General features: G+C 53.5%; 1 protein-coding gene across 3 annotated transcripts in view; it reads left to right on the top strand.

The window, feature by feature from the left end:
- The window catches only part of GRIN2D (glutamate ionotropic receptor NMDA type subunit 2D), a 54,055-nt gene that overhangs the window by 3,073 nt on the left and 25,494 nt on the right, over window positions 1–25,488 (top strand). Inside the window, exons 3-11 of one of the 3 annotated variants that reach the window (XM_031004034.3) lie at window positions 1,706–2,196; window positions 7,805–8,424; window positions 16,697–16,811; window positions 17,078–17,289; window positions 17,569–17,737; window positions 18,902–19,055; window positions 22,125–22,250; window positions 22,479–22,708; window positions 24,691–24,851. In XM_031004034.3, coding sequence (XP_030859894.1) covers window positions 1,732–2,196; window positions 7,805–8,424; window positions 16,697–16,811; window positions 17,078–17,289; window positions 17,569–17,737; window positions 18,902–19,055; window positions 22,125–22,250; window positions 22,479–22,708; window positions 24,691–24,851 — 2,252 coding nt within the window. In that variant the 5' untranslated portion in view covers window positions 1,706–1,731. Of the gene's footprint in view, window positions 1–499; window positions 2,197–7,804; window positions 8,425–16,696; window positions 16,812–17,077; window positions 17,290–17,568; window positions 17,738–18,901; window positions 19,056–22,124; window positions 22,251–22,478; window positions 22,709–24,690; window positions 24,852–25,488 lie in introns of those variants that run through there. The other 2 variants (XM_055370088.2, XM_063701555.1) reach the window with 2 other exon arrangements.

Raw genomic sequence — 25,488 nt, 5'->3', positions numbered from 1 at the left:
AGAGGGGACGGGCTGTGGCCTCGAGGCAGGGGAGGGGTGGTGGGCCTTTCCCCCACCCTGGCTGTCTGTGGGGTGGACGAGGCCTGCGCTACCATGGCAACCGGACAGGAGCATGACAGCCAGGAGAGAACCCTTCCTTGTCTGGACCCTCACCCCTTCTGGAAGCCCGTAGTGCAGACTCCAGTCCTTCTCTGGGAACCAGGAGTCCAGACTCCCAGTGCCCTCCTCCCTCAGTCCCAGGCAGGACCCAAGAGCCTGGCTCCCAGCCCAACCACCCCAGGCGGCTAGTATTCAACAGGGGGCACAGGAAGAGAGGCTGTATTTCCTCTAATTTACCAAATTGCTCTGGGCTGGGTGCCAGGAACCCCCACCCCCACCCCACCCAGCTCTCCACAGCTGTGTCCCCCAACCCCACATCCCAGATGGGGCCATGACTCCCTTGCTTTGAGAATGAGGGGATGGGGACAGGACTAAGGGAACAAAATGGGTTAGGGGTTGTAGTCAGGGTTAGGGGTAATGTCATGTGGGGATTTTCTCTCCTTGGGGTGCCCCACTAATTTCTCTCTTTCTCTCCCCACACACCTGACCCCTTTTCCCTCTCTCATTTTTTCTCTCCCTTTTCCTCCCTTTTATTTCTACTCCCTCCTGCCACTCGCCTTCCCCGCCTTACTTTCATGTCTGTACTGGGCACCTCCCTGGTGGGGGTCCCGATCTTGGCCTTGCTTCGCTATTTCTGTCCTCCTGTTTTCGCTCCGCTCTGCCTGCCTCCCTCAATCTCAATTGTTTCCCCATCCTTTATGTGCGCGTGTCTCTTGGTGGCCTTGGGGTCTCTGTCTCCCTCTTCCTGCCTTGCTGTCTTCTTCTCTGTCCAACTTTCTTGCCTCGCTTATCTCTCCCGCCTTCCTGCATCTCTTCCCGCCTCTATCATCCTCTCCCCGGGCCTCCCTCATTCCTGTTTCTGTCACTCCGTCCTCTCTCTCTCCGTCTTCTCCCTGTCTCTGCTGCTTCCGTCTCTCTCCTTCCTGCCGCTCTTTCCCTCCGCGTCTCCCTGGGCCTCTCTCTGCTCCTATCTTGATCCCATCTCTGTGGGTGTCCCCATCCCCACCTTGTCTATCTTCCTCTCTCTCCCCTCTTACCTCTGTATCTTCCCCTGACCCCATTATCCACCCTCGTCTTTGCGTCTCCCCCAATCTCATACTCCACTTCTTCCTATCTCTGTCTCGCCCTATCTCTGCGTCTCTCCCTGTTTCACCTCTTCCTCTGGTGTTTCTTCCCCACCTCTCCCTTCCACCTCCCTCTGCTGTGTCTGTCTCTCCCTCTCTCTCCCCTCCATCTCTCTCTACCTCTGCCCGTCTCTCCCTCTGTCTCTCCTCCATTTCTCTCTCTCCCTGCCCGTCTCTTCCTCTCTGCCTGTCTCTCCTCCATCTCTCTCCCTCTGCCCGTCTCTCCCTCTCTGCCTGTCTCTCCTCCATCTCTCTCCCTCTGCCCGTCTCTCCCCCTGTCTCTCTCCCTTCCATCTCTCTCGTCCTCCGTTCCTGTCTCTCCCTCTGTTCCATCACCCCGACCGCTCCCTGTCCTCCCCATCTCGGCGCCTGTCCTTCGCTGCATCTCCTCCTCTTTGCGTCTCTTTATCTCGTCTCCCTGTCTCTGCGTCTCCCGTCTGTGCCTCCCTCTCGTCCCCGTCTCTCCCGGCCCGGGCGCTCAGAGGCCGCCCGGCGGGGCCCGCAGGCGATGCGCGGCGCCGGTGGCCCCCGCGGCCCTCGGGGCCCCGCTAAGATGCTGCTGCTGCTGGCGCTGGCCTGCGCCAGCCCGTTCCCGGAGGAGGCGCCGGGGCCGGGCGGGGCCGGTGGGCCCGGCGGCGGCCTCGGCGGGGCGCGGCCGCTCAACGTGGCGCTCGTGTTCTCCGGGCCCGCGTACGCGGCCGAGGCGGCACGCCTGGGCCCAGCCGTGGCGGCGGCGGTGCGCAGCCCGGGCCTAGACGTGCGGCCCGTGGCGCTGGTGCTCAACGGCTCGGACCCGCGCAGCCTCGTGCTGCAGCTCTGCGACCTGCTGTCGGGGTTGCGCGTGCACGGCGTGGTCTTCGAAGACGACTCGCGCGCGCCCGCCGTCGCGCCCATCCTCGACTTCCTGTCGGCGCAGACCTCGCTGCCCATCGTGGCCGTGCACGGCGGCGCCGCGCTCGTGCTCACGCCCAAGGTGCGCGCGACCGGGGCGGGGCGGGGCCACAGGAGGGGCGGGGACAGCCGCTGAGGGGCGGGTCTGGGACAGCCAGCGGGGGCGGGGCCTAGAGGGGGCGGGGACTGTCCTGTGGGTCCGAGTCTGGGACAAGGTGGGCCCAGGTGGTAGGCAGGGCTTAGGGCTAGATTAGAGGCGGGGCTGACTTGGAGGGGGCTGGTATATAGGGTAAGCTGGGCCTTTAGGGTCAGAAAGAGGCCAGTCCTCGATAATCAGAGTATAGGGAGGACGTGGGCCCATTCATTGCAGGTAAGGGTCTGTGGTAAAGGCGAGTCGAGGGAAGGGTTAGGGGCTGGGAACGAAAAGGGACTAGCCCCAAATGGCAAAATCTGAGGGAGGGGTGGGACCTAGGATCAGCACAGGAAGAAGTCAGTTGAAAAGGAATGGGCCTGGGCGCGGTGGCTCACGCCTGTAATCCCAGCGCTTTGGAAAGCCGAGGTCGGCGGATCACTTGAGGTCACAGGAGTTTGAGACCAGCCTGGCCAACATGGTGAAACCCCGTCTCTACTAAAAACACAAAAATTAGCCGGGCGTTGTGGCGGGCGCCTGTAATCCCAGCTACTCGGGAGGGTGAGGCAAGAGAATTGCTTGAATCCGGGAGGCGGAGGCTGCGGTGAGCCGAGATCGTGCCACTGCATTCCAGCCTGGGCGACACAGTGAGACTCTGTCCAAAAGAAAAAGAAAAGGAATGGAGTTCAGAAAGAAAGGGGCGAAATCTAGTGGAGAGGTGGCAGCCAGGAAGTATCAGAGGTATCAGGTACCAAGGACAGAGTTTGGGGAGGCGTTCGGCCGGTTGAGCATAGGGTCTAGAAGTCAGCCAGGGGTGGAGGAGCCATCTTCTAAGTGGAAGAGTCGGAAAAGAGGAAGAGTCATTAGAGAGAGGAGAACGGGCAAGGGGTAGAACCAGGAAGCAAGGAATTGAGATTTGGTTCGAGGCCAGTCAGGGAAGGAGTGAGTCAGAAAGGGGGCGGGGCTAGCCAGTTGGGGGCGGGGCCAGCGAGGGGCGGGGCCTAAGCACTCTAATAAAGGGGTGGGTCTAGGGAGGAAGCCGGTCCTGAGAGTAGGGTTTGAGAAGGGGCATACCCCGCTGTGAGGTGTGGAAAGCGAGAGTCCAGAGGATGGGCAGGAGGATGAAGGCTTATGGTGGAGGCCGACCCAGCCAATGAGAGATCAAAGCAAGGAACCTGCTGGGAAGGGATGGTAGAGGCTGGAGCTGGCCAGAGCCTGGAGAAAGGCCTGACTCCCAAGGGCACAGAAGGGGCCAGTTGTAGCGGACCTCTGGTAGAGAAGGAGAGAATTGGACCAAGCCTGCTCTGTGGATTGAGAATGGGTCAGCTAGGAGGTGGGGCCTGAGAAGGGGCGGGGCCAGCGCAACCCAGAGGTGGAGCTTCATTCAATCTGCCCATTCCCTGCTAGGTGGCCCTGTGGCTGTGTGACTGCATCACTGTTGTATGCAGAGGCTCGTAGTCCTCTCCTGTCCAGAGCATTCTGGGAAGGACCTCTGTCCAACTTTCTTGTTCTCCTTGGCATGGTACTTTTCAGAGATATGTAGGTAGATGCCCTGGGAGGCGAACTTATTTCTTAACTGCCACTTCCAAGGCGTACTCAAAAGACGTGATCCCTCGTGCCTTCATTGCTGCTGAGAAGTGTGGTCCTCTCTGTTTCATTGTCCGCTGGGCACTGCGGTCGGCTCAGTGTACGCCCATAGCATTCTGGGAAATGTAGTCCCCGTGCTGCCCCTGGATGGAAGAAAGAATGATCTTCACAGCTCCATCTGTGCCCCACTGAATGCTGGGAATGTGGTCCCCTCAGCACACCTCCACCTGCTGAAGGAAGAGGTTCTCCTTGCATTACAATAAGACCTCATTTCTGGCCAGGTGCACTGGCTCACACCTGTAATCCCAGCACTTTGGGAGGCCGAGGCCGGCGGATCACCTGAGGCCAGGAGTTTGAGGCCACCCTGGCCAACATGGAGAAACCCCATCTCTGCTGAAAATATGAAAATTAGCCGGGCATGGTGGCGCAGGCCTGTAATCCCAGCTACTCAGGAGGCTGAGGCAGGAGTAATCGCTTGAACCTGGGAGGCGGAGGTTGCAGTGAGCCGAGATCTTGCCACTGCATTCCAGCCTGGGGGACAGAGTGAGACTGTTCTCAAAAAAAAAACAATAAACAAAAAGAACTCATTCCCTCAGGACAACTGCAGTATCCCCTATGCGCCTAGGGAGAAAGCCCACTTGCTGTTCTTATTGCATTACAGGAAGATTTATTGAGAGCTGATTCTGTGCCAGGGCTGTTTTAATTCCTAGGGAATACAGTTCTAGAGGAGGGGGAAAAAAAAGAGAGGGAGACAAGGTCCCTGCCTTGTAGAGCTTGCATTTTAATGGTGAGACAGACAAAACCAGTAACAGTAAAATCTGGCTGTCCTGGAGGAAATCAACACAGGATGTTGTAATGACTGAGGATGGAGTTTCAATAGATGGCAGTCAGGGGAGGCCTCCCTGAGGTGGTGACACCTGAGCTGGAGGTGTCAGGTGGAGGTCTGGCATGGAGCAGGTAGGGAAAAGTGTCCCCAGGAGAGGCAACAACAAAGGACAAAGCCCTTGAAGCAGGAAGGAGCTTGATGTATTTGAGGAAGAGCAAGAAGGAAGTGTGGCTGGAGCCCACTGGGGGATTGGGGTGGCAGGAGATGAGGTCAGAGAAGCAACAGGGGCCAGTTCACGCAGGGCCTTGGGGCCACAGTGAGGACTTTGGCTTTGATTCTGAGGTAGAATCACTGGAAGGTTTTCAACTGAGAAGGGGTGTGATCCAATTAATATTTTGAAACAATCACTCTGGCTGCTGTTTGGAGAATAGACTGGAAGATGCAAGATTGAAAACAAAGATAGGTTGGGCGCAGTGGCTCATGCCTGGAATCCCACCACTTTGGGAGGCCAAGGCGGGTGGATCACTTGAGGTGAGGAGTTTGATACCAGCCTGGCCAACATGGTGAAACCTCCCTCTACTAAAAATACAAAAATGAGCTTGGCATGGTGGTGCATGCATGTAATCCCAGCTACTTGGGAGGCTGAGGCAGGAGAATTGCTTGAACTCAGGAGGTGGAGGTTGCAGTGAGGCAAGATCTCGCCACTGCATTCCAGCCTGGACAACAGAGCGAAACTTGAAAGAAAGAGAAGAAAAGAAAGAAAGAAAGAAAGAAAGAAAGAAAGAAAGAAAGAAAGAAAGAAAGAAAGAAAGAAAGAAAGAGAGAAAAAGAGAGAGAGAGAAAAGAAAACAGAGATGGGTGGGAAAGTTGTAGATAGCTGGGCAAGAAAGGGTGACAATGAGAGTTGTGACAGTGATGGCAGTGAGGAGTGGACAACTGGAGCTATCTGAACGTAGAGCTAAGAAGACTTGGAGATGGCTGGATGTGTGAGGGAAAGAAAGGGAAAGGATGATTTAGGTTTGGGGCCTGAGCATCGGGGTGAATGAGAGAGAGAGGAAAAAAAAGGCAGCTCTTTATTCCTTTAGATTCTTTACTCCTTTATGAGAGAGAGAGAGAGAGAGAGAGAGAGAGAGAGAGAGAGAGAGAGAGAGAATAGGGAACAGTCTTGAGATAGGGGAAAGATCGAGCAATCTGTTTTTGACATGCTAATTTTGAGACACCTCTTGGAAATCCAAGAGGAGATATTGAATAAAAAGGATGATAGGGGCCAGGCGCAGTGGCTCACACCTGTAATCCCAGCACTTTGGGAAGCCGAGGCAGGCAGATCACTTGGAGTTCAGAAGTTCGAGACCAGCCTGGCCAACATGGTGAAACCCTGTCTCTACTAAAAATACAAAAATTAGCTGGGTGTGGTGGCATGCACCTGTAATCCCAGCTACTCAGAAGGCTGAGGCAGGAGAATTGCTTGAACTCAGGAGGCAGAGGTTGCAGTGAGTGAAGATGGTGCCATTGCACTCCAGCCTGGGCAACAGAGGAAGACTGTCTCAAAAAAAAAAAAAAAAAAAAAAAAGGCTGGGGGATAGATTTGTCTGGAGCTCACACGAGAGGTTGTGACTGAGGATAGGAGCCATTAGCATATCCAGCACTGTTCAACAAAACTTTCCGCAAAGATGAAGCTGTTCTATAGCTGCTCTGTCCAATTTGAAAGCCACAAGCCACATGTGGCTGTTGAGTACTTGACAAGTGGTTAGTGCACCCAGAAAACTAACTTTTAAATTCTATTTAACATTTTTTCCCTCTGGTCCTTGATTCAGGATAAATTTTATTTAATTTTAATTAATTTTAATTTGAATAGCTATGAGTAGCTAACAGCCACCATATTGGATAGCATGGGAGACAGTATTTAAACTCATGGGCCTGGTTGAGATCACCAGGGAGAGAGGAATAGAGAAGAGAACACTAAGGCACTCCTAGTGTTTAGAATTTAGAATTCTGGCTGAGGAAGAAGGGCCAGCAAAGGAGGCAGAGGAAGAGGTGACAGAGAGGTAGGAGGAAAACCAAAGAAGGGAAAGGACACTCTGCAAAGCTTCTTCCAGTAGGGAAATACCATCAGCACCCTCATTGCATGCTGGGAGATGTAGTCTCCTCACTGCCTTCAGGGAACCAGTCCCTCTCAGTGGCTGCTGGGGGCTGTAGTTCCCTTACCGGATGCTGGTTGTATTAATGACAGTGATGTTAGCTGCTGGAACAGATGAACCCCCACATCTCAGTGGATCACCCAACAGGAGGTTGTTTCTCATTCATATAAAATCCAGGCCAGGCACAGTGGCTCACGCCTGTAATCCCAGCACTTTGGGAGGCCGAAGTGGGTGGATCATCTGAGGTCAGGAGTTCAAGACCAGCCTGGCCAACATGGAGAAAACCCGTCTCTACCAGAAATACAAAAATTAGTTGGGCGTGGTGGTGCACGCCTGTAGTCCCAGCTACTCGGGAGGCTGAGGCAGGAGAAGTGCTTGAACCCGGGAGGCGGATGTTGCAGTGAGCCGAGATTGTGCCATTGCACTCCAGTCTGGGCAACAAGAGCGAAATTCCATCTCAAAAAAAAAAAAAAAAAAAAATCCAAACAGGTGTTCCTGATTGGAGGTGGCTTTCCTCCATATGGTGACTCGGGGTTTCAGGCTCTCACCCTCTTGTGGCTCTGTAACACCCTTCAGAGGACTTCAGAGTTCTCTTCTGGGGCCTCTGCATCTGCCCTCAGACAGGAAAAAGAGTAAGCTTCAAGAGTAGGGTTTTATTAGGCTGGGCACGGCAGGAGAATCACCTGAACCCAGGAGGCGGAGGTTGCAGTGAGCCAAGATCATGCCGCTGCTCACCGGCCTGGGCGACAGAGCAAGATTCTGTCTCAAAAAAACAAAAACAAAAACAAAACAAAACAAAAAACTAAGGTTTTATGGATGAGTCTAGAATAACTCATCACGTGGCTAAACCTAATCCAGATCTAGCCCTGTGCCCCAGGAGGAAAAGGAGATGGGTTTAGTGAACCTATCGAGTCAGTCTGCCATATTGGGAGCTGTGGTCCCTTTATTCATTGCTGAGAAATAAGGTCCCCACATCGGCAGGCCTGACATCCTCCTCCCTCCCTGGCAGGAGAAGGGCTCCACCTTCCTGCAGCTGGGCTCCTCCACCGAGCAACAGCTTCAGGTCATCTTTGAGGTGCTGGAGGAGTATGACTGGACGTCCTTTGTAGCCGTGACCACGCGTGCCCCTGGCCACCGGGCCTTCCTGTCCTACATTGAGGTGCTGACTGACGGTAGTCTGGTGGGCTGGGAGCACCGCGGAGCGCTGACGCTGGACCCTGGGGCGGGCGAGGCCGTGCTCAGTGCCCAGCTCCGCAGTGTCAGCGCGCAGATCCGCCTGCTCTTCTGCGCCCGAGAGGAGGCCGAGCCCGTGTTCCGCGCAGCTGAGGAGGCTGGCCTCACTGGATCTGGCTACGTCTGGTTCATGGTGGGGCCCCAGCTGGCTGGAGGCGGGGGCTCTGGGGCCCCTGGTGAGCCCCCTCTTCTGCCAGGAGGCGCCCCACTGCCTGCCGGGCTGTTTGCAGTGCGCTCGGCTGGCTGGCGGGACGACCTGGCTCGGCGAGTGGCAGCTGGCGTGGCCGTAGTGGCCAGAGGTGCCCAGGCCCTGCTGCGTGATTACGGTTTCCTTCCTGAGCTCGGCCACGACTGTCGCGCCCAGAACCGCACCCACCGCGGCGAGAGTCTGCATAGGTGAGTGGGGCTGGAATGGGAGGGTGTGGGAGGGCTCCCAGAGCCTAACTACCTCAGTATTCACTGAATGAGTGGCTCAAATGGGCCACATCTGCTCTTTGAGCCTCAGTTTTCTTTTCTGTAAAGTGGGTGCAATTGGGTCTCTTTTCTGAGGTTAAATCAAGTAATTTGGAAAAAGCACCTGAGATAAAGTGAGTGTATTACTATATTTCATGACTCTAAGATGCATAATTTTTCACATTTTAATGTCTTTGAAAACGAGATGTGTCTTATAATTGATGACTTATCGTGGCTTAATTGGCAGCACTTTTGTCTTTCTTTGTGGTACATCTTATAATTGAGAGCATTTTAGATTTAGTCTAAATACCTAGACTATAAACTGAGCTTCAGTAGCAAAAAAGACCCAACAATCCAGTGGCCCAGATGAGGTCGAAGTTTGTTCCTCTCTCACATAACAACCCAGAGAGGAGCATTCCTGGTTATCAGGAGACTGCTGTTCCATGTGATCATTCAGGGACCCGGGATTCTCCCACCCTGTTGCTCTGGCATCTCTGCGTGGTCGAAGTGGGTCGTGGGGATGTCTGAATTGTAGCTCATGAGAAGGGGAAAAGAGAGGAGGTGGACAGCAAGCACTTTCCTTTTGAGTAAGTGAGGCAGAAAGGACACGCTTCATACCTTACTGTTGAGAAGGTCATATGGTCAGGGCTGGCTTACTGGTTGTTGACAGTGGTGTCCATTCTGATTGGCTAGACGCCTATTGGAATTAGCTAGACGTCTATTCTGATTAGCTAGACGCCTATTCTGATTGACTAGACGTCCATTCCGATAGGCTAGACGTCCATTCCTGGCTAGACATCCATTCTGATTGGCTAGCGCCTGTGCAGCGCCGATTGCTAGATATTTTGAGTATTACTCCTGCACATGGCCTGGCCAAGTGCAAGGAAGAGTGGGAAATGTCAGTCCTAGCTGGACAGGTGAGTGCCCAACTTACGCACTATTATTTTAGAAGAGGTGAACAGAGTTTGTTGGAAAACAGCATCTCCACTGTAGGAAGCTCTGGGAGTGGAAAAATTGGTAAGTTTGGTGACAGAACAGTGAAAAGAGAGACCTTTAATCCTGAACGAGGATGAGGTGAATTTGGGAAGAGATGATGGTTGGGGAAGAAGACCTAAGAGAGGGTAATTGAGAACTGGTGACTTGGGAATCAGGATCCCCGAAAAAGAGGATGAGAAAAGCATCCCTTCTTCATAAATACTTACTGAGCACCCGCTAGGAACTAGGGCTCATGCTGGGCGCTGGGAACATAGATGAATAAGACCATGAACTTATTCTTCAAAGAACGCAGGGTCCTGTAAGAGTGGCAGACAGGGACGGGGATAATGGCAACGCAGCATGATGCTTGCAGTAATGGAGGTCATGCGGGCATGGCGGGGGCACGGGGAGGAGCACTGGCTAAGCCAGGAGATTTTCGGATGCATGAAGCAGAGTCTCATTGGAGTTTCCTTAGGGAAAAGGGGGTTTATTGGAAAAATAAACACACAGAGGAATTAAAGCCAGGAATTTAGGCTAAGCCTGGGGCCAGCTACTCTTTCAGCTCTTTCTGGTTCTTTCTTTTTTTCTTTTTCTTTCTTTCTTTTTCCTTTTTCTTTTTTCTTTTCTTTTTTTTTTTGAGACAGAGTCTCACTCTGTCGCCCAGCTGGAGTGCGATGGCGTGATCTGGGCTCACTGCAACCTCCACCTCCTGAGTTCAAGCGATTCTCCTGCCTCAGCCTCCTGAGTAGCTGGGGTTACAGGCACGTGCCACCATGCCCAGCTAATTTTTTTTGTATTTTTAGTAGAGACGCCATGTTGGTCAGGCCAGTCTCGAACTCCTAACCTCAAATGAACTGCCCACCTCGGCCTCCCAAAGTGCTGGGATTCCAGGCGTGAGCCACCGAGCCCAGCTGGTTCTGTCTTTCTTATTCTATGCTTTCTCCCTCCCTCCCTCTGTCCATCTCCTCCCTCTCTCTCTCCCTTTCTCTTTGTTTCTCAGGCTTGCCTCTCCCAGAGGCTGTTCAGTTCTTTACCCAGAATTTCTTCTCCCTCATAACTTCAGCTCTTGCTGGTCACAACTCATCCCTCCAGATCTCATAGCAAAATGTCATCCCAAGAGAGGAAATGTATTAGCCTCAGTCTGCCTTCCAAACCAGGTTGCACAAGTCACAAGTCAGCCTGTGGAGTCAGGAAGGTTTCTAGGAGAAGGTATCTGAGCTGTGACCTGAGGGATGAATTGCTCATTGATTCATTTATTGATTGAAACGCCCTTTATTGAAAGTCTGCTATGTGCCAAGCATTGCTTTAGGCACAGGGTGTATATAGTGTTAAATAAGGTCCCTGCTCTCTCAGAGCTTACAATCTGATAAAAGAGAAACGCAATGAGCAAATAAGTAAAGAAAAGGAAACATCAAGCAGGCAATAACTTCTGCTATGAAAATCAAACTGGGGAATGTGATAAGAAATGCATAGGGGGCTATGCTAGGTGGGGTGGTCAGGAAAGGCCTTTCTGAATAGGTGAAATTTGGAGGTTAAAAAACATGGACAGGCTGGGCTGTGGCTCATGCCTGTAATCTCAGCATTTCGGGAGGCTGAGGCAGGAGGATCGCTAGAGGCCAGGAGTTCCAGGCCAGCCTGGGTAACATAGTGAGAACTCCATCTCTACAAAAAATTTAAAGATTAGCTGGGTGTTGGCCGGGCGTGGTGGCTCACACCTGTAATCCCAGCACTTTGGGAGGCCGAGGCGGGCGGATCACAAGGTCAGGAGATCGAGACCATCCTGGCTAACAGGGTGAAACCCCGTCTCTACTAAAAATACAAAAAATTAGCCAGGCATGGTGGCAGGCGCCTGTAGTCCCAGCTACTCGGGAGGCTGAGGCAGGAGAATGGCATGAACCCGGGAGGCGGAGCTTGCAGTGAGCCGAGATCAAGCCACTGCACTCCAGCCTGGGTGACAGAGCGAGACTCCATCTCAAAAAAAAAAAAAAAAAAAAAATCTGGGCATGGTAGTGTGTGCCTGTAGTCCTAGCTACTTGGGAGGCTGACGTGGGAGGATCACTTGAGCCTTGGAGATCGAGGCTGTAATGAACTGTGATCTCTTCACTGCAGTCCAGTCTGTGCAACAAAGTGAGACCCTGTCTCTAAAATAACTTAAAAAATTAAAATTTAAGAAATAGGTAGGCAACGTGTGGTGGCTCACGCCTGTAATCTCAGGGCTTTGGGAGGCTGAGGTGGGCGGATCACTTGAGGTCAGGAGTTCAAGACCAGCCTGGCCAACACAGGGAAACGCCATCTCTACTAAAAACTACAAAACTTAGCCGGGCGTGGTGACAGGCGCCTGTAATCCTAGCTGCTTGGGAGGCTGAGGCAGGAGAATCACTTGAACCTGGGAGGCGAAGGTTGCAGTGAGCCGAGACCACACCACCGCACTCCAGCCTCAGTGACAGAGCAAGACTCTGTCTTAAAAAAAAAAAAAAAAAAAAGAGAGAAAGAAAGAAATGGATAAAGCGAAGGAGCCAAGTATTGGAAGATCTCAGTGAAGGGAGAGGGAACAGCAGGTGCAAAGGCTCCGGGGCTGGAACTGCCTTGTCTTAGTCTATTTTGTGTTGCTATGACAGAATATCATAGGCTGGGTAATTATAATGAATGGAAATTTGTTGGCTCTTGGTTCTGGAGGCTGGAAGTCCAACATCAAGATGTCACCGTCTGATGAGGGTCTTCTTTCAGCATCATTACATGATGGAAGGCATCACATGGTAGAAGGGCAAAGACAGGAGTGGGGGAAGATCAAGCAAACCCACTCCTGCAACCACAGCATTAGTCCATTTGTGAGGGTACTGGAGCCCCATGACCTAAATGCTTCTTAAAGTTTCCACCTCCTAATTCCCAATACCATCACAATGGCAATGGCAATTAAATTTCTTTTTCTTTTTTAAGATGAAGTCTCACTCTGTTGCCCAGGCGGGAGTGCAGTGATGTGATCTTGGCTCATTGCAACCTCTACCTCCTGGATTCAAGCGATTCTCCTGCCTCAGCCTCCCGAGTAGCTGGGACCACAGGTGCCTGCCACCACACCTGGCTAATTTTTGTATTTTTGTAGAGATGGGGTTTCACCATGTTGGCCAGGCTGCTCTCAAACTCCTGACCTCAGGTGATCCACCCACCTCAGCCTCCCAAAGTGCTGGGATTGCGGGCATGAGCCACTGCACCTGGCCGTAAATTTCATATGAGTTTTGGAGCGGACAGACATCCAAATCATAGCTTGCCTGTTTGGAAGCCTGTTTGGGAGCCTGCAGTGCTGGTGTGGCTAGAACATAGTGGGCAAGGGGAAGGAAGGTATGAGTAGCGGATGGAGAGGGTTGCAGGGCCCAGCTTGTGAAGGGCCTTTAGGTAGGCCAGGGGGCAGGGGTTTGGACATGATTCTTTTTTTTTTTTTTTTTTGAGATACAGTCTCGCTCTGTTGCCCTGGCTGGAGTGCAGTGGCGCGATCTCGGTTCAGTGCAATCTCAACCTCCCTCCCGGGTTTCAGTGATTGTCCTGCCTCAGCCTCCTGAATATCTGGGATTACATGTGCCCGCCACCATGCCCAGCTAATTCTCGTATTTTTAGTAGAGACGGGGTTTCACCATGTTGGCCAGGCTGGTCTAAAACTCCTGACCTCAAGTGATCTGCCCCCCTCAGCCTCCCAAAGTGCTGGGATTACAGGCGTGAACCACTGCGTCCAGCCTGGACTTGATTCTGAGAGTAGTGGGGAGTTCACCGGAAATAGTATTCCAGTCAGGGGAAACAAGCCTATGCAAAAACCCAGAGGGGAGAGAAACTTGGGCAGATGGTGGGACCACAATAGTTCCGAGCAGATGAAGGCCACAGAATTAGGAGTCAGAGTGACAGGCCAGGTGTGGTGGCTCACGCCTGTAATCCCAGCACTTTGGGAGGCCGAGGCGGGTGGATCATGAGGTCAAGACATTGAGACCATCCTGGCTGACACAGCAAAACCCCGTCTCTACTGAAAATACACAAATTAGCTGGACATGGTGGTGCATGCCTGTAATCCCAGCTACTCGGGAGGCTGAGGCAGGAGAACCGCTTGAACCCAGGAGACGGAGGTTGCAGTGAGCTGAGATCGTGCCACTGCACTCCAGCCTGGGCAACAGAGTGAGACTCTGACTCAAAAAAAAAAAAAAAAAAAGCAGTCGGAGTGTGGGTGGCACCAGGCCTTTGCCTTCAATGCAGGTTGAGAGGCCTGGATCTGTTCCACAGCACTGGTGAGCCAGGGGTGGGTTATGAGCAGGAGACGGGTGGCGTGAGTTTTGGGTATAGAAAGACGCCTCTGGGACCTGGTGGGGAACAGACTGGAGTAGAGAGATTGGAGGCTGGAGGCCAGGCAGGAGGCTTGGATGAGGGCCTAGGAGGGCTGTGGGGAGGCACAGAAGACAGGGCAGAGAGAGCCCCAGGCCAGGAAGAAGGAGACTTGGGGACCGATAGGCTGGGTAGGGGGTGGGAGGAAGGCGGCTGAGAGTCTAGTCCAGTGACTGGGTGGATGACATGAGAGGCAGTCAGAGTACCCAGGGTGATGTTGCATAGTGAAGATATTGAGGAGTCCAGGGACACCCCCGGCCATCCCCGGCCCTGGGCACTTCTAACCAGAGGAAGAGACATTTGAGCTCAGTCTTTAAGACACATAGAGTTGGTCAAGGCCGGGTACAGTGGATCGTGCCAGTAATCCCAGCACTTTGGGAGGTCAAAGCAAGTAGATCATCTGAGCTTGGGACATGGCGAAACCTCGTCTCTACCAAAAATACAAAAATTAGTTGGGCATGGCGGTGCACGTTTAAAGTCCCGGCAGCTTCTCAGGAGGCTGAGGTGGAAGGATCCCTTGAGCCTGTGAGGCAGAGGTTGCAGTGAGCCAAGATCACGCCATTGCACTGCAATCTGGGTGACAGAGTGAGACCCCGTCTCAAAATAATAATAATAATAATAATAATAATAATAATAATAATAATAATAATAGGCTGGGAGCGGTGGCTCACGCCTATGATCCTAGCACTTTGGGAGGCCGAAGCAGGCAGATCACAAGGTGAGGAGTTCAAGACCAGCCTGACCAACATGGTGAAACCTTGTCTCTACTAAAAATACAAAATTAGCCAGGCGCGGTGGTGCTTGCCTGTAATCCCAGCTACTCGGAGGCTAAGGCAGGAGAATCGCTTGGACCTGGGAGGCGGAGGTTCCAGCGAGCTGAGATTGCACCATTGCACTCCAGCCTAGGTGACACAGTAAGACTCCATCTCAATAAATAATAAATAAATAAATAAATAAATAAATAAGAAGAAGAGTTGGTCAGGATAAGGGGTGGTATAAGGGTTTTCAGGCAGAGAGAACAGCATCTGCAAAGTCCTAGAGATAAGAAATCACTTGACATGTTTGGGAGACACCTTGCAGCCAGTGTTGATAAAGAAAAAAAAAAAGAATTTTGGGGTGAAAAGAGTTTGAAGTTTGAGAGTGGGAACTCTCAGAGACGCGGCTTCAGAGGAAGGCAAAGCCAGAACAAAAACAGACTCTAGGGGCCTGGCACAGTGAGTCACACCTGTAATCCCACTATGTTGGGAGGTTGAGGTGGGAGGATCACTTGAACTCAGGAGTTCAAGACCAGCCTGGGAAAAGTAGTGAGACCCTATCTCTACCTAAAAAAAAAAAGAGGCTGGGCGTGGTGGCTCATGCCTGTAATCCCAGCACTTTGGGAGGCCGAGGCAGGCAGGTCACAAGGTCAGGAGATCAAGACCATCCTGGCTAACATGGTGAAACCCCGTCTCTACTAAAAAAAATACAAAAAATTAGCTAGGTGTGGTGGCGGGTGCCTGTAGTCCCAGTTACTCGTGAGGCTGAGGCAGGAGAATGGTGTGAACCTGGGAGGTGGAGCTTGCAGTGAGCCAAGATCGTGCCACTACACTCCAGCCTGGGCGACAGAGCGAGACTCTGTCTCAAAAATAAATAAATACATACATACATACATACATAAAAATTTAAAAAAAAGAAAAGAAGAAAGAAAGAAAGAAAAAGAAAGAAAGAAAGAAAGAGAAAGAAAGAAAGAGAAAGAGGCGGGCCAGGCCAGGCGCGGTGGCTGACGCTTGTAATCCCAGCCCTTTGGGAGGCTGAGGCGGGCAGATCACCTGAGGTCATGTGTTTGAGACCACCCTGGTCAACATGGTGAAACCCTGTCTCTACTAAAAATACAAAAAATTAGCCGGGCGTGGTGGTGGGCGCCTGTAATCCCAGCTACTCGGGAGGCTGAGGCAGGAGAATTGCTTGAACCCGGGAGGCGGAGGTTGCAGTGAGCCGAGACCACACCATTGCACTCCAGCCTGGGCAACAAGAGCAAAACTCTGTCTCAAAAAACAAAAACAAAAACAAACAAAAAACCACACATTAAAAAAAAAAAGAAAGAGGAGGGCATGGTGGCTCATGCCTGTAATCCCAACACTTTGGGGGGCTGAGGCAGGTGGATCACTGAGGCTGAGGTCAGGAGTTCTAGACCAGTCTGGCCAACATGGTGAAACCCCATCTCTACTAAAAATACAAAAATTAGCTGTACATGGTGGTACACACCTGCAATCCCAGCTACTCAGGAGGCTGAGGCAGGAGAATTGCTTGAACCCAGGAGGCGGAGGTTGCAGTGAGCGAAGATCATGCCACTGCACTCCAGCCTGGGTGACAGAGCAAGACTCTGTCTCAAAAAACAAAACAAAAACAAAAACAAACAAAATATTAGCCAGGCATGGTGGTGCATGTCTATAATCCCAGCTACTTGGGAGGCTGAGGCAGGAGAATCACTTGAACCCAGGAAGTGGAGGTTGCAGTGAGCCAAAATCATACCACTGCACTCCAGCCTGGGCGACAGAGCAAGACTCTGTCTCAAAAAAAAAAGAAAAAAAAAAGACCAGCCTGGGAAAAATAGTGAAACCCCATCTCTACTTTAAAAAAGAAGGAAAGAAAAGGGGACTCTAGGGCCTCAACACCAAGCTGAAAGAGAGTCTGGAACCTTATCCTGGGGGGCACTGGGCAGCCAAGGGGAGGGTGCTGAGCAGGGAAGGGGTATATTCGTGTTTTTGAGACCTTGGAGGTAAAAGAAGAGAGATTCCAGCTGGGGGCTGGGGCTGGTCTGCAGAAAGGGGACTTTCTCTGCCTTCCGCTGCCAAGGTCCAGCCCAGGCCCCAGCATGTCCCCTTTCCCTCCTCCTGGGCAGGTACTTCATGAACATCACGTGGGATAACCGGGATTACTCCTTCAATGAGGACGGCTTCCTAGTGAACCCCTCCCTGGTGGTCATCTCCCTCACCAGAGACAGGACGTGGGAGGTGGTGAGTCGTAGCCCAGACCTCAGGCATGGCAGAGGGTGTGGACTCCTGCATCCTGGCAGAGGGGGGGCTTAAGGTCGTGGACTAAGAGGGAGGAGGGGACAAGGAGCCTGGACTCCTGGGTCCTGGGATCTGAAGGTGGGAGGGGCTCCTGGGTCTTGGAAGAAGCTGCTGCCCACACACCTAGGTCTGACGGAAGAGGATCATGGAGGCCAGGATACACCGGGAAGTCTCCCCAGGAAGCCTGACTCTCTTTCCCTTTGGCCAAGGTGGGCAGCTGGGAGCAGCAGACGCTCCGCCTGAAGTACCCGCTGTGGTCCCGCTATGGTCGCTTCCTGCAGCCAGTGGACGACACGCAGCACCTCACGGTGGCCACGCTGGAGGAAAGGCCGTTTGTCATCGTGGAGCCTGCAGACCCCATCAGCGGCACCTGCATCCGAGACTCCGTCCCCTGCCGGAGCCAGCTCAACCGAACCCACAGGTGACAGCTCGGGATCCAGGAGTTCCGGCTCCAAAACCCTCCTCCCGTGAAGCCCAGTAGTCTGGGCCCCCAGCCCCCTCCTCCCTTGGGACCCAGGACCCACAAAGCCCTCCAGCTTGGTGACCTTAGGCAAACCTCAGAATTCTTTGAGCCTGAGTTTCCCCTGAAAGCGCTAACCATAGTTTTAGCTGCCGCCTATCCCTTCCTCCATATCCTCTCTTCATGAGAGAGTCTAAGGAGGGGGTCCCCAAACTCCCCAAGCCTGGTCACTGCCCGCAGCCCTCCACCGGATGCCCCCCGCCCGGAGAAGCGCTGCTGCAAGGGTTTCTGCATCGACATTCTGAAGCGGCTGGCGCATACCATCGGCTTCAGCTACGACCTCTACCTGGTCACCAATGGCAAGCACGGAAAGAAGATTGATGGCGTCTGGAACGGCATGATCGGGGAGGTGAGGGGGCGGAGGGGAGGCGGGGAATCTTCGGGGCGGAGTCGAGAGGAGGGCACAGCCGGGCGTGGTGGCTCACGCCTGTAATCCCAGCACTTTGGGAAGCCGAGGCGGGCGAATTGCCTGAGCTCAGAGGTTCGAGACCAGTTTGGCCAAAACGGTGAAACCCCGTCTCTACTAAAATGCAGAAAATTAGCCGTGCGTGGTGGCGGGCGCCTGTAATCCCAGCTACTCGGGAGGCTGAGGCAGGAGAATTGCTTGAACCCGGGAGGCGGAGGTTGCAGTAAGCGGAGATCGCGCCACTGCACTCCAGCCTGGGCACAGAGTGAGACTCAGTCTCAAAAAATAATAATAAAAAAAAAGGTCGGCACCCTGGGGCAGGGGCGCGGCCAAATTGAGGAAACACCTGATTGGGGCCTGGGGCGAGGTCGGGGGAGGGACATGCCTTGGAACAGGGGGCGGGGTCAGGAGGTGTCAGGGGCGGGGTTTGGAGGAGGGACTTTGGAGCAGAGGAGGCGGGGCTAGGAGGGTGGGACTCCTAAAGGGGGCGACTGGGACTTGGGGCTCTGGGGGCGGTGCTAGGAGGGTGGGACTCCTAGGGGAAGGAGGCGGGGCTGGGAGGAGGGACTTGGGGCTCTGGGGGTGGTGCTCGGAGGGTGGGACTCCTAGGGGAAGGGGGCGGGGCTGGGAGGAGGGACTTGGGGCAGTGGAGGTGGGGCTAGGAGGGTGAGCCTCCTAGGGGAAGGGGGCGGGGCTGGGAGGAAGGACTTTGGGGCAGTGGAGGCGGGGCTAGGAGGGTGGGACTCCTAGGGGAAGGGGGCGGGGCTGGGAGGAGGGACTTTGGGGCAGAGGAGGAGGGGCCAGGAGGGTGGGAATCTAGGGGAAGAGGGTGGGGCTGGGAAGATCTGGACCAAGGCCTTGAGGTCTTGCTGGGAGCAGCGGGGTAGGACACGGGCTACCAATTCCCAATCTTGTTCCCCATCTCTCACCTCCGCCCTTCCCTGCCCCACTCTTCGTCCCCCTCCTCACCCACCTCGCAATCCCTCTTGGCCCCTTCCCTCACCCTGTCACTGGTCTGCTCCCGGGGCCCGTCTCTGCTCGCCGTCCGTGTCAGTCTGTCCGCTTGAGCCGGGTTCCCCCGCCCACTCCTCATCGCCCCCACCCCAGGTGTTCTACCAGCGCGCAGACATGGCCATCGGCTCCCTCACCATCAACGAGGAGCGCTCCGAGATCGTGGACTTCTCCGTCCCCTTCGTGGAGACCGGCATCAGCGTCATGGTGGCGCGCAGCAATGGCACGGTGTCCCCCTCGGCCTTCCTCGGTAATCTGGGGCCCTGGGACAGGGAACTAGCCCTAGGCAAAGTAGCCGCCCCCAACCGTGTGGGCCCTGGGATCAGAAAACCTGGGTTCCCGGTGTCATCGGTACTTGAACCCGCTGTGCAACTTCGGTGAAGTGACATCATTTCTGAACCTCAGTTTCCTAATCTACAAGATGGAAGAAATAATTTCCCTACCCAGAAGACATTTCATCAAGAGGCTAAAGAAGCTTGAGCTCAGGAGCCTTCTCTTGCACTGCAGCTTCCAAGCCCTGCACCTGGTTTTGTATTCATAAGGTTGAATTATTTTTTCTCAAAGAGAGCCCTCCAAATTGTGCAAGCTTCAGGCCCCACAAAACCCAAGTGTTTTCCTGTACTAGGTATGAGATGAAGAGAACAAATTAGCATGGTACCAATACCTTGTAAGCACTTAGTCACCATCAGTGTTTACTGAGCATCTACTATGTGCCAGGCGGTGGGCTCCACACTGGGAACACAGTGGCAAATGAGGAAGACACAAATCCCTGTCTGGTAGGATCTCTCAGCCTTGTGAAGGAGGCAGAAGATAAACTTCTACTTCTCTCTCTCTTTTTTTTTTTTTTTTCAGACAGAATCTCACTCTGTCGCCCAGGCTGGAATGCAGTGGCACCATCTCAGCTCACTGCAACCTCAACCTGCCTCCCAGGTTTAAGCGATTCTCCTGCCTCAGCCTGCCAAGTAACTGGGATCACAGGCACGCACCACCACGCCTGGCCAATTTTTGTATTTTTAGTAGAGACGGGGTTTCACCATGGTGGCCAGGCTAATCTCAAACTCCTGACCTCAGGTGATCTGCCCACCTCAGCCTCCCAAAATGCTGGAATTACAGGCGTGAGCCACTGCACCTGGACAAGGGTTTTAACTACAGAAGATGGTGTGGGGATATATAATCAGATTTAGGTTTTTAAAATATCCAGCTCTGTGTAATCCCAGCTACTCCGGAGGCTGAGGTGTAAGGATGGCTTGAACCCAGGAGGCAGAGGTTGCAGTGAGCCAAGATGGCACCACCACACTCCAGCCTGGATGACAGAGCCAGACCCTATCTCAAGAAAAGAAGAAAGAAAAAAATCCCACTCTGTGGAAGGAAGTGGCTGGCGGGGATGCTACTGCAAGGTTTATGCCAGAGACAGAGTGGGGGTGTGCAATAGAAGGTGACAGCAGACAGATGCAGGGTGTGGTTAGAGAGCTGCCCACCAGATGGGCTGGTGGCTTTGAGATGGATTGGGTAGAGGGACCATTGCTGAGCTGGAGAAGCGTACATCGGCCAAGGGCAACAGTGCTTGTCAGTTCCCACTTGCTCTCTGAAGTGTGAGCAAGCTCCTGGGAGAGGGGAGGGGCTGGAAGAAGAGCCATCCCTTCCTTTGTGTTTTGTTTTCTGTTTATTTCGCCCAATGGTGTCTCCTGTGGCCTCCCCTTTCCACCAAGGTCTCTGCAGGGCACACTGAGAAGCACCACGTGGGGCCCCTGCTTGCAGGCAGCACACTGCAGAGGAGTGACAAGGTCCTATTTATGCCCCACCAAGTTGCCCAGCAGAGGTGACAGGCGTGTCCCCAGCTGCCGCAGTGACAGTCCAGGGTGCTGACCTTGCTGTGACGGGGCAGTCCTGACAGCTCACACTTGGCCCTGGAAAGTTGAATCACCTGGTCCTAATCTCAATGAAATGGTGATTTGGGTTTATTGTTGGTGAGCTCCCAGGGGCTAAACACAGTTCTCGAATGTGAGGAGGGGACACATGAATGGGAGGTTGTCTAATGGACAGGGCAGGGTGTTAACTCTAGCAGGGACACCTAGGAGACAAGGAAGAGAGGGTGTCGCTGATTCAGGCACCTGCGAGTTTTTTTTTTTTTTTTTTTTGAGACAGAGTCTTGCTCTGTCACCCAGGCTGGAGTGCAGTGGCACGATCTCAGCTCACTGCAACCTCCACCTCCTGGGTTCAAGCAATTCTCCTGCCTCAGCCTACTGAGTAGCTGGGACTACAGGCGCCCACCACAACACCCAGCTAATTTTGTATTTTTAGTAGAGATGGGGTTTCACCATGTTGGCCAGGCTGGTCTTGAACTCCTGACCTTAGGTGATCCTCCCACCTCGGCCTCCCACACGCCTTCACAGGCGTGAACCACCACACCCAGCCACCTGTGAGTTTTGAGTAAAGCATGGGTGCTTGAGAGAGTGATCAGGACAGAAAGGAGAGTGTGACAAGGCTGAGTGGCAGGGACTTTGTCCTGGGGGTGCTAGGGAGCCTGGGGAGGGCTGTAAGCGGGGAGGGGCCAGGTCCTCTCTGTGCTGTGTGGGGGATAGGCTGTAGGGGACAGACGGGAGCTCAGGAGGCTGGGGAAATGGTTGGTGGGAGATGAGGCCTGAGCCCTGTTGGCCATGAGAATGGAGAGGAGAGGCCCAAGTAGCATCAGGGGCAGGAGCGTGGGGCTGGATACTGACAGGCTGTGGCCAGCGAGGGAGAGGGAGGGAGGAAGGGAGGACGGCAAATGAGGTTTGGGCCTGTGACTGGGTGGATGGTGGGGCTCCCATCATGAGGAGCGTGGGAGCTGGTCTGGGCTCAGCATGGGACATGATGAATGGCCTGGGGAGATGGCTGGGGTAGGTGGAGGCTTGGGCCTGTGACTCAGGAAACATTTAGGAGACAGTTTCTATTTGGTGGCTGAAACCACAGAAATGCCTGCGACAGCTCTCTTTGAGAATGGCTGCCTCCTAGGGGTCTGGGTGGGCCATAAGACTATCTTGGAGATGGAGAAGCAGAGATAGGGCCAGAATAGGATGGGGTCAGATCTGGGCTGCACTTTGTTCCCTGCTGGTAGTACCCTAGGGTTTTTTTTCTTTCTTTTTTCTTCCTTTTTTTTTTTTTTTTTTTGTAGAGACAGGGAGTTCAAGGCCAGTCTGGTCTTGAACTCCAGGCGTCAAGTGATCCTCCTGCCTCAGCCTCCCAAAGTTCTGGGAGTACAGGAGTGAGGCACCGCCCCAGCCTGATCCCCGAGTCTTTTGCTTGGCTGAGCCATAACCACGCACTCCCTTGTCCCCAGAGCCCTACAGCCCCGCCGTGTGGGTGATGATGTTCGTCATGTGCCTCACTGTGGTCGCCGTCACTGTTTTCATCTTCGAGTACCTCAGTCCTGTTGGCTACAACCGCAGCCTGGCCACGGGCAAGCGTGAGTCCCCCTTCCTCCATCCCCCGCCTCGGAGATCCCGAACCACAGAGACAGAGAACTACATTTCCCAGCAGCCCCTGGAAGGGGGGGGGGGCGGTCAAGCTAGGGCCTCTCGGGAGGTGCCAGATGCCTTGAAGGCCACTGGGAATTGTAGTTCTTTCTTTTTTTTTTCCCCTCCCTTATTGAGAAGGGATTTGGGGTCCATGTCCACGTCCTGGCCCCCTGCAGGCCCTGGCGGCTCAACCTTCACCATTGGGAAATCCATCTGGCTGCTCTGGGCCCTGGTGTTCAATAATTCGGTGCCCGTGGAGAACCCCCGGGGAACCACCAGCAAAATCATGGTGCTGGTGTGGGCCTTCTTCGCCGTCATCTTCCTCGCCAGCTACACAGCCAACCTGGCCGCCTTCATGATCCAGGAGGAGTACGTGGATACTGTGTCTGGGCTCAGTGACCGCAAGGTGTGTGTGGGCCCAGGGCTGGGCTGGAGCTGGGGCTGGGGCTGGAGGTCACAGAGCTTGTCACGTGGTAGATTAGAGGGGATTCTTGCGGGGGGCGGGGGTGAGAGGGTGGGGGGAGGGCGGGAAGGGGTCTCTTCCCAAGGAGAATTCCAGAATGGTAGAATGGAATGTAGTGGATGGAGAAAGAACACGGTTCACAATGAGCTATTTAAAATATTCCTAGGGAAGAGGGTGTCCCTGAATGTTCTAGGGGCAGTTGTGTCAAATGGGATATTCTAGAACCAGTGCTTCTCTCAAACTGTGAGGAAGGATTAATTTTTGAAACTTCTAAGGCTGGGCGCGGTGGCTCACGCCTGTAATCCCAGCACGTTGGGAGGCCAAGGCGGGCGGATCACGAGGTCAGGAGATCGAGACCATCCTGGCTAACACGGTGAAACCCCGTCTCTTCTAAAAGTACAAAAAATTAGCCGGGCGTGGTGACGGGCACCTATAGTCCCAGCTACCCGGGAGGCTGAGGCAGGAGAATGGCGTGAACCCAGGAGGCGGAGCTTGCAGTGAGCCGAGATCACCCCACTGCACTCCAGCCAGTGCGACAGAGTGAGACTCCATCTCAAAAAAACAAAAAACAAAACAAAAAAACTTCTAGTCCATTGCAGGCAATGCTTTTGTAAAATTCAACGGAAATGAATTATTAGAAAAGTAAAATAAGATCTAAAACCAAGACAGACAAAAGTCAAACCTGGCCAGGAACGGTGGCTCACGCCTGTAATCCCAGCACTTTGAGAGGTCGAGGTGGGTGGATCACCTGAGGTCAGGAGTTCGAGACCAGCCTGGCCAACATAGTGAAACCTCGTCTCTACTAAAAATACAAAAATTAGCCAGGCGTGGTAGTGGGTGCCTGTAATCCCAGCTACTCGGGAGGCTGAGGCAGGAGAATCGCTTGAACCTGGGAGGCGGAGGTTACAGTGAGCCATGATTACGCCACAAATAGAACTGATTCCTAGCCTGGGTGACAGAGCGAGACTCTGCCTCAAAAAAAAGCCAAACTCACATTTTTATTTATTAGATTCAACAGACGAAAAAGGATTCTGTCAAATCACTCTAAATGCTCATTCCCTCCATTCCTGTACACATCTCACTGCAATCACCGTTTGTTGAGGGACTGGTGGTTTGCGGAGCATACTTTGAGACTAAAGTGATTAACTAGCTGGGTGTCATGACCTATTAGAGGCTTGAGAAACCAGTTTGATGGGTTGCAATAAGCATTTTTTAATGGAATGGAGTAGAATAGAATAGTTGCCTGCATCTTATGTATAAGTTTGGTTTTACAAAACTTGTTTTAGTTGGCTGGGCGCGGTGGCTTATGCCTGTAATCCCAGCACTTTGGGAGGCCAAGGCGGGCGGATCACCTGAGGTTGGTAGTTCGAGACCAGCCTGACCAACATGGAGAAACCCCATCTCTACTAAAAATACAAAACTGGCTGGGCATGGTGGTGTGTGCCTGTAATCCCTGCTACTCGGGAGGCTGAGGCAGGAGAATCAGTTGAACCTGGGAGGCGGAGGTTGCAGTGAGCTGACATTGTGCCATTGCACTCCAGCCTGGGCAACAAGAGCAAGACTCCATTAAAAAAAAAAAAGTGAACTATTTCTGAACGGATTGGTAAATAGCAACAGCCCCCAGCTCCTGCCATGCCTGCCTCTACCCCCAGGACCTCCCGCGATTCAGTAAGTGAAGACTTAACACCTGGCACATCAAGGGCTTCAGGGAGGCTTCTCGTGAACTTTTGGATCACGTGTCTGCAACCGTGTGTGCTGGGTGGGAGTGGAAAAGCATTCCCTAATGTAGTGAGCGAGTGTTGAGAAATATTGAACACTCCTGGGACTGGGGTGTCTGCCAGATAGCGGGTGTGTCTCAGAATGGGTGATTTGTGTTAGGGATGTCCCTGCGGAGGGTGCCCTAATCACTCCCCATTCTGCCCCAGTTTCAGAGGCCCCAGGAGCAGTACCCGCCCCTGAAGTTTGGGACCGTGCCCAACGGCTCCACGGAGAAGAACATCCGCAGCAACTATCCCGACATGCACAGCTACATGGTGCGCTACAACCAGCCCCGCGTAGAGGAAGCGCTCACTCAGCTCAAGGCAGGGTCAGCGCAGACTCGGGCCGGGGGTGGGGGTGGGGCCGCTGGGGACCTAAGGATGCTCAAAGATGGCAAGGGGTCCAGGTTCATTCATTCAGTCCCAGAGGTCAGCCCTGGGTGGGTCAGCTTGGAGGGCGGAGGTCACCGAGGGTGGAAGTGGACTCCTCCTCCCAGGAGTAGGCTCCTTGGGATATTTTCTGGGATGCAGTAGTTCTGGATTCTGGGGTGAGACTGATGGGGCTCAAATCTTTGCTCTTCCCCTTCTTGGCTTTGTGACCTTGGGCAAGTTACTCAGCCTCTCTGAACCTCTGTTTCCTCCTCTGTAAAATGAGGATAACAAGAGTATCCCCACTGTAATGATCATAAGGTTGTTACAAGAATTATACTAGTAAGCCGGGCACGGTGGCTCATGCCTGTAATCCCAGCACTTTCAAAGGCCAAGGCAGGCGGATCACAAGGTCAGGAGATCGAGACCATCCTGGCCAACATGGTGAAACCTGGTCTCTACAAAAAATACAAAAATTAGCTGGGCGTGGTGGCATGCGCCTGTAGTCCCAGATACTCGGGAGGCTGAGGCAGGAGAATCGCTTGAACCTGGGAGTCAGAGGTTGCAGTGAGCCAAGATCATGCCACTGCACTCCAG

Source organism: Gorilla gorilla, chromosome 20, assembly GCF_029281585.2.
Source record: "Gorilla gorilla gorilla isolate KB3781 chromosome 20, NHGRI_mGorGor1-v2.1_pri, whole genome shotgun sequence".
NCBI classification, from domain to species: Eukaryota; Metazoa; Chordata; class Mammalia; order Primates; family Hominidae; genus Gorilla; species Gorilla gorilla.
Note: the sequence above shows the minus strand (reverse complement) of the source record. Positions and strands in the feature narration are given on the sequence as shown.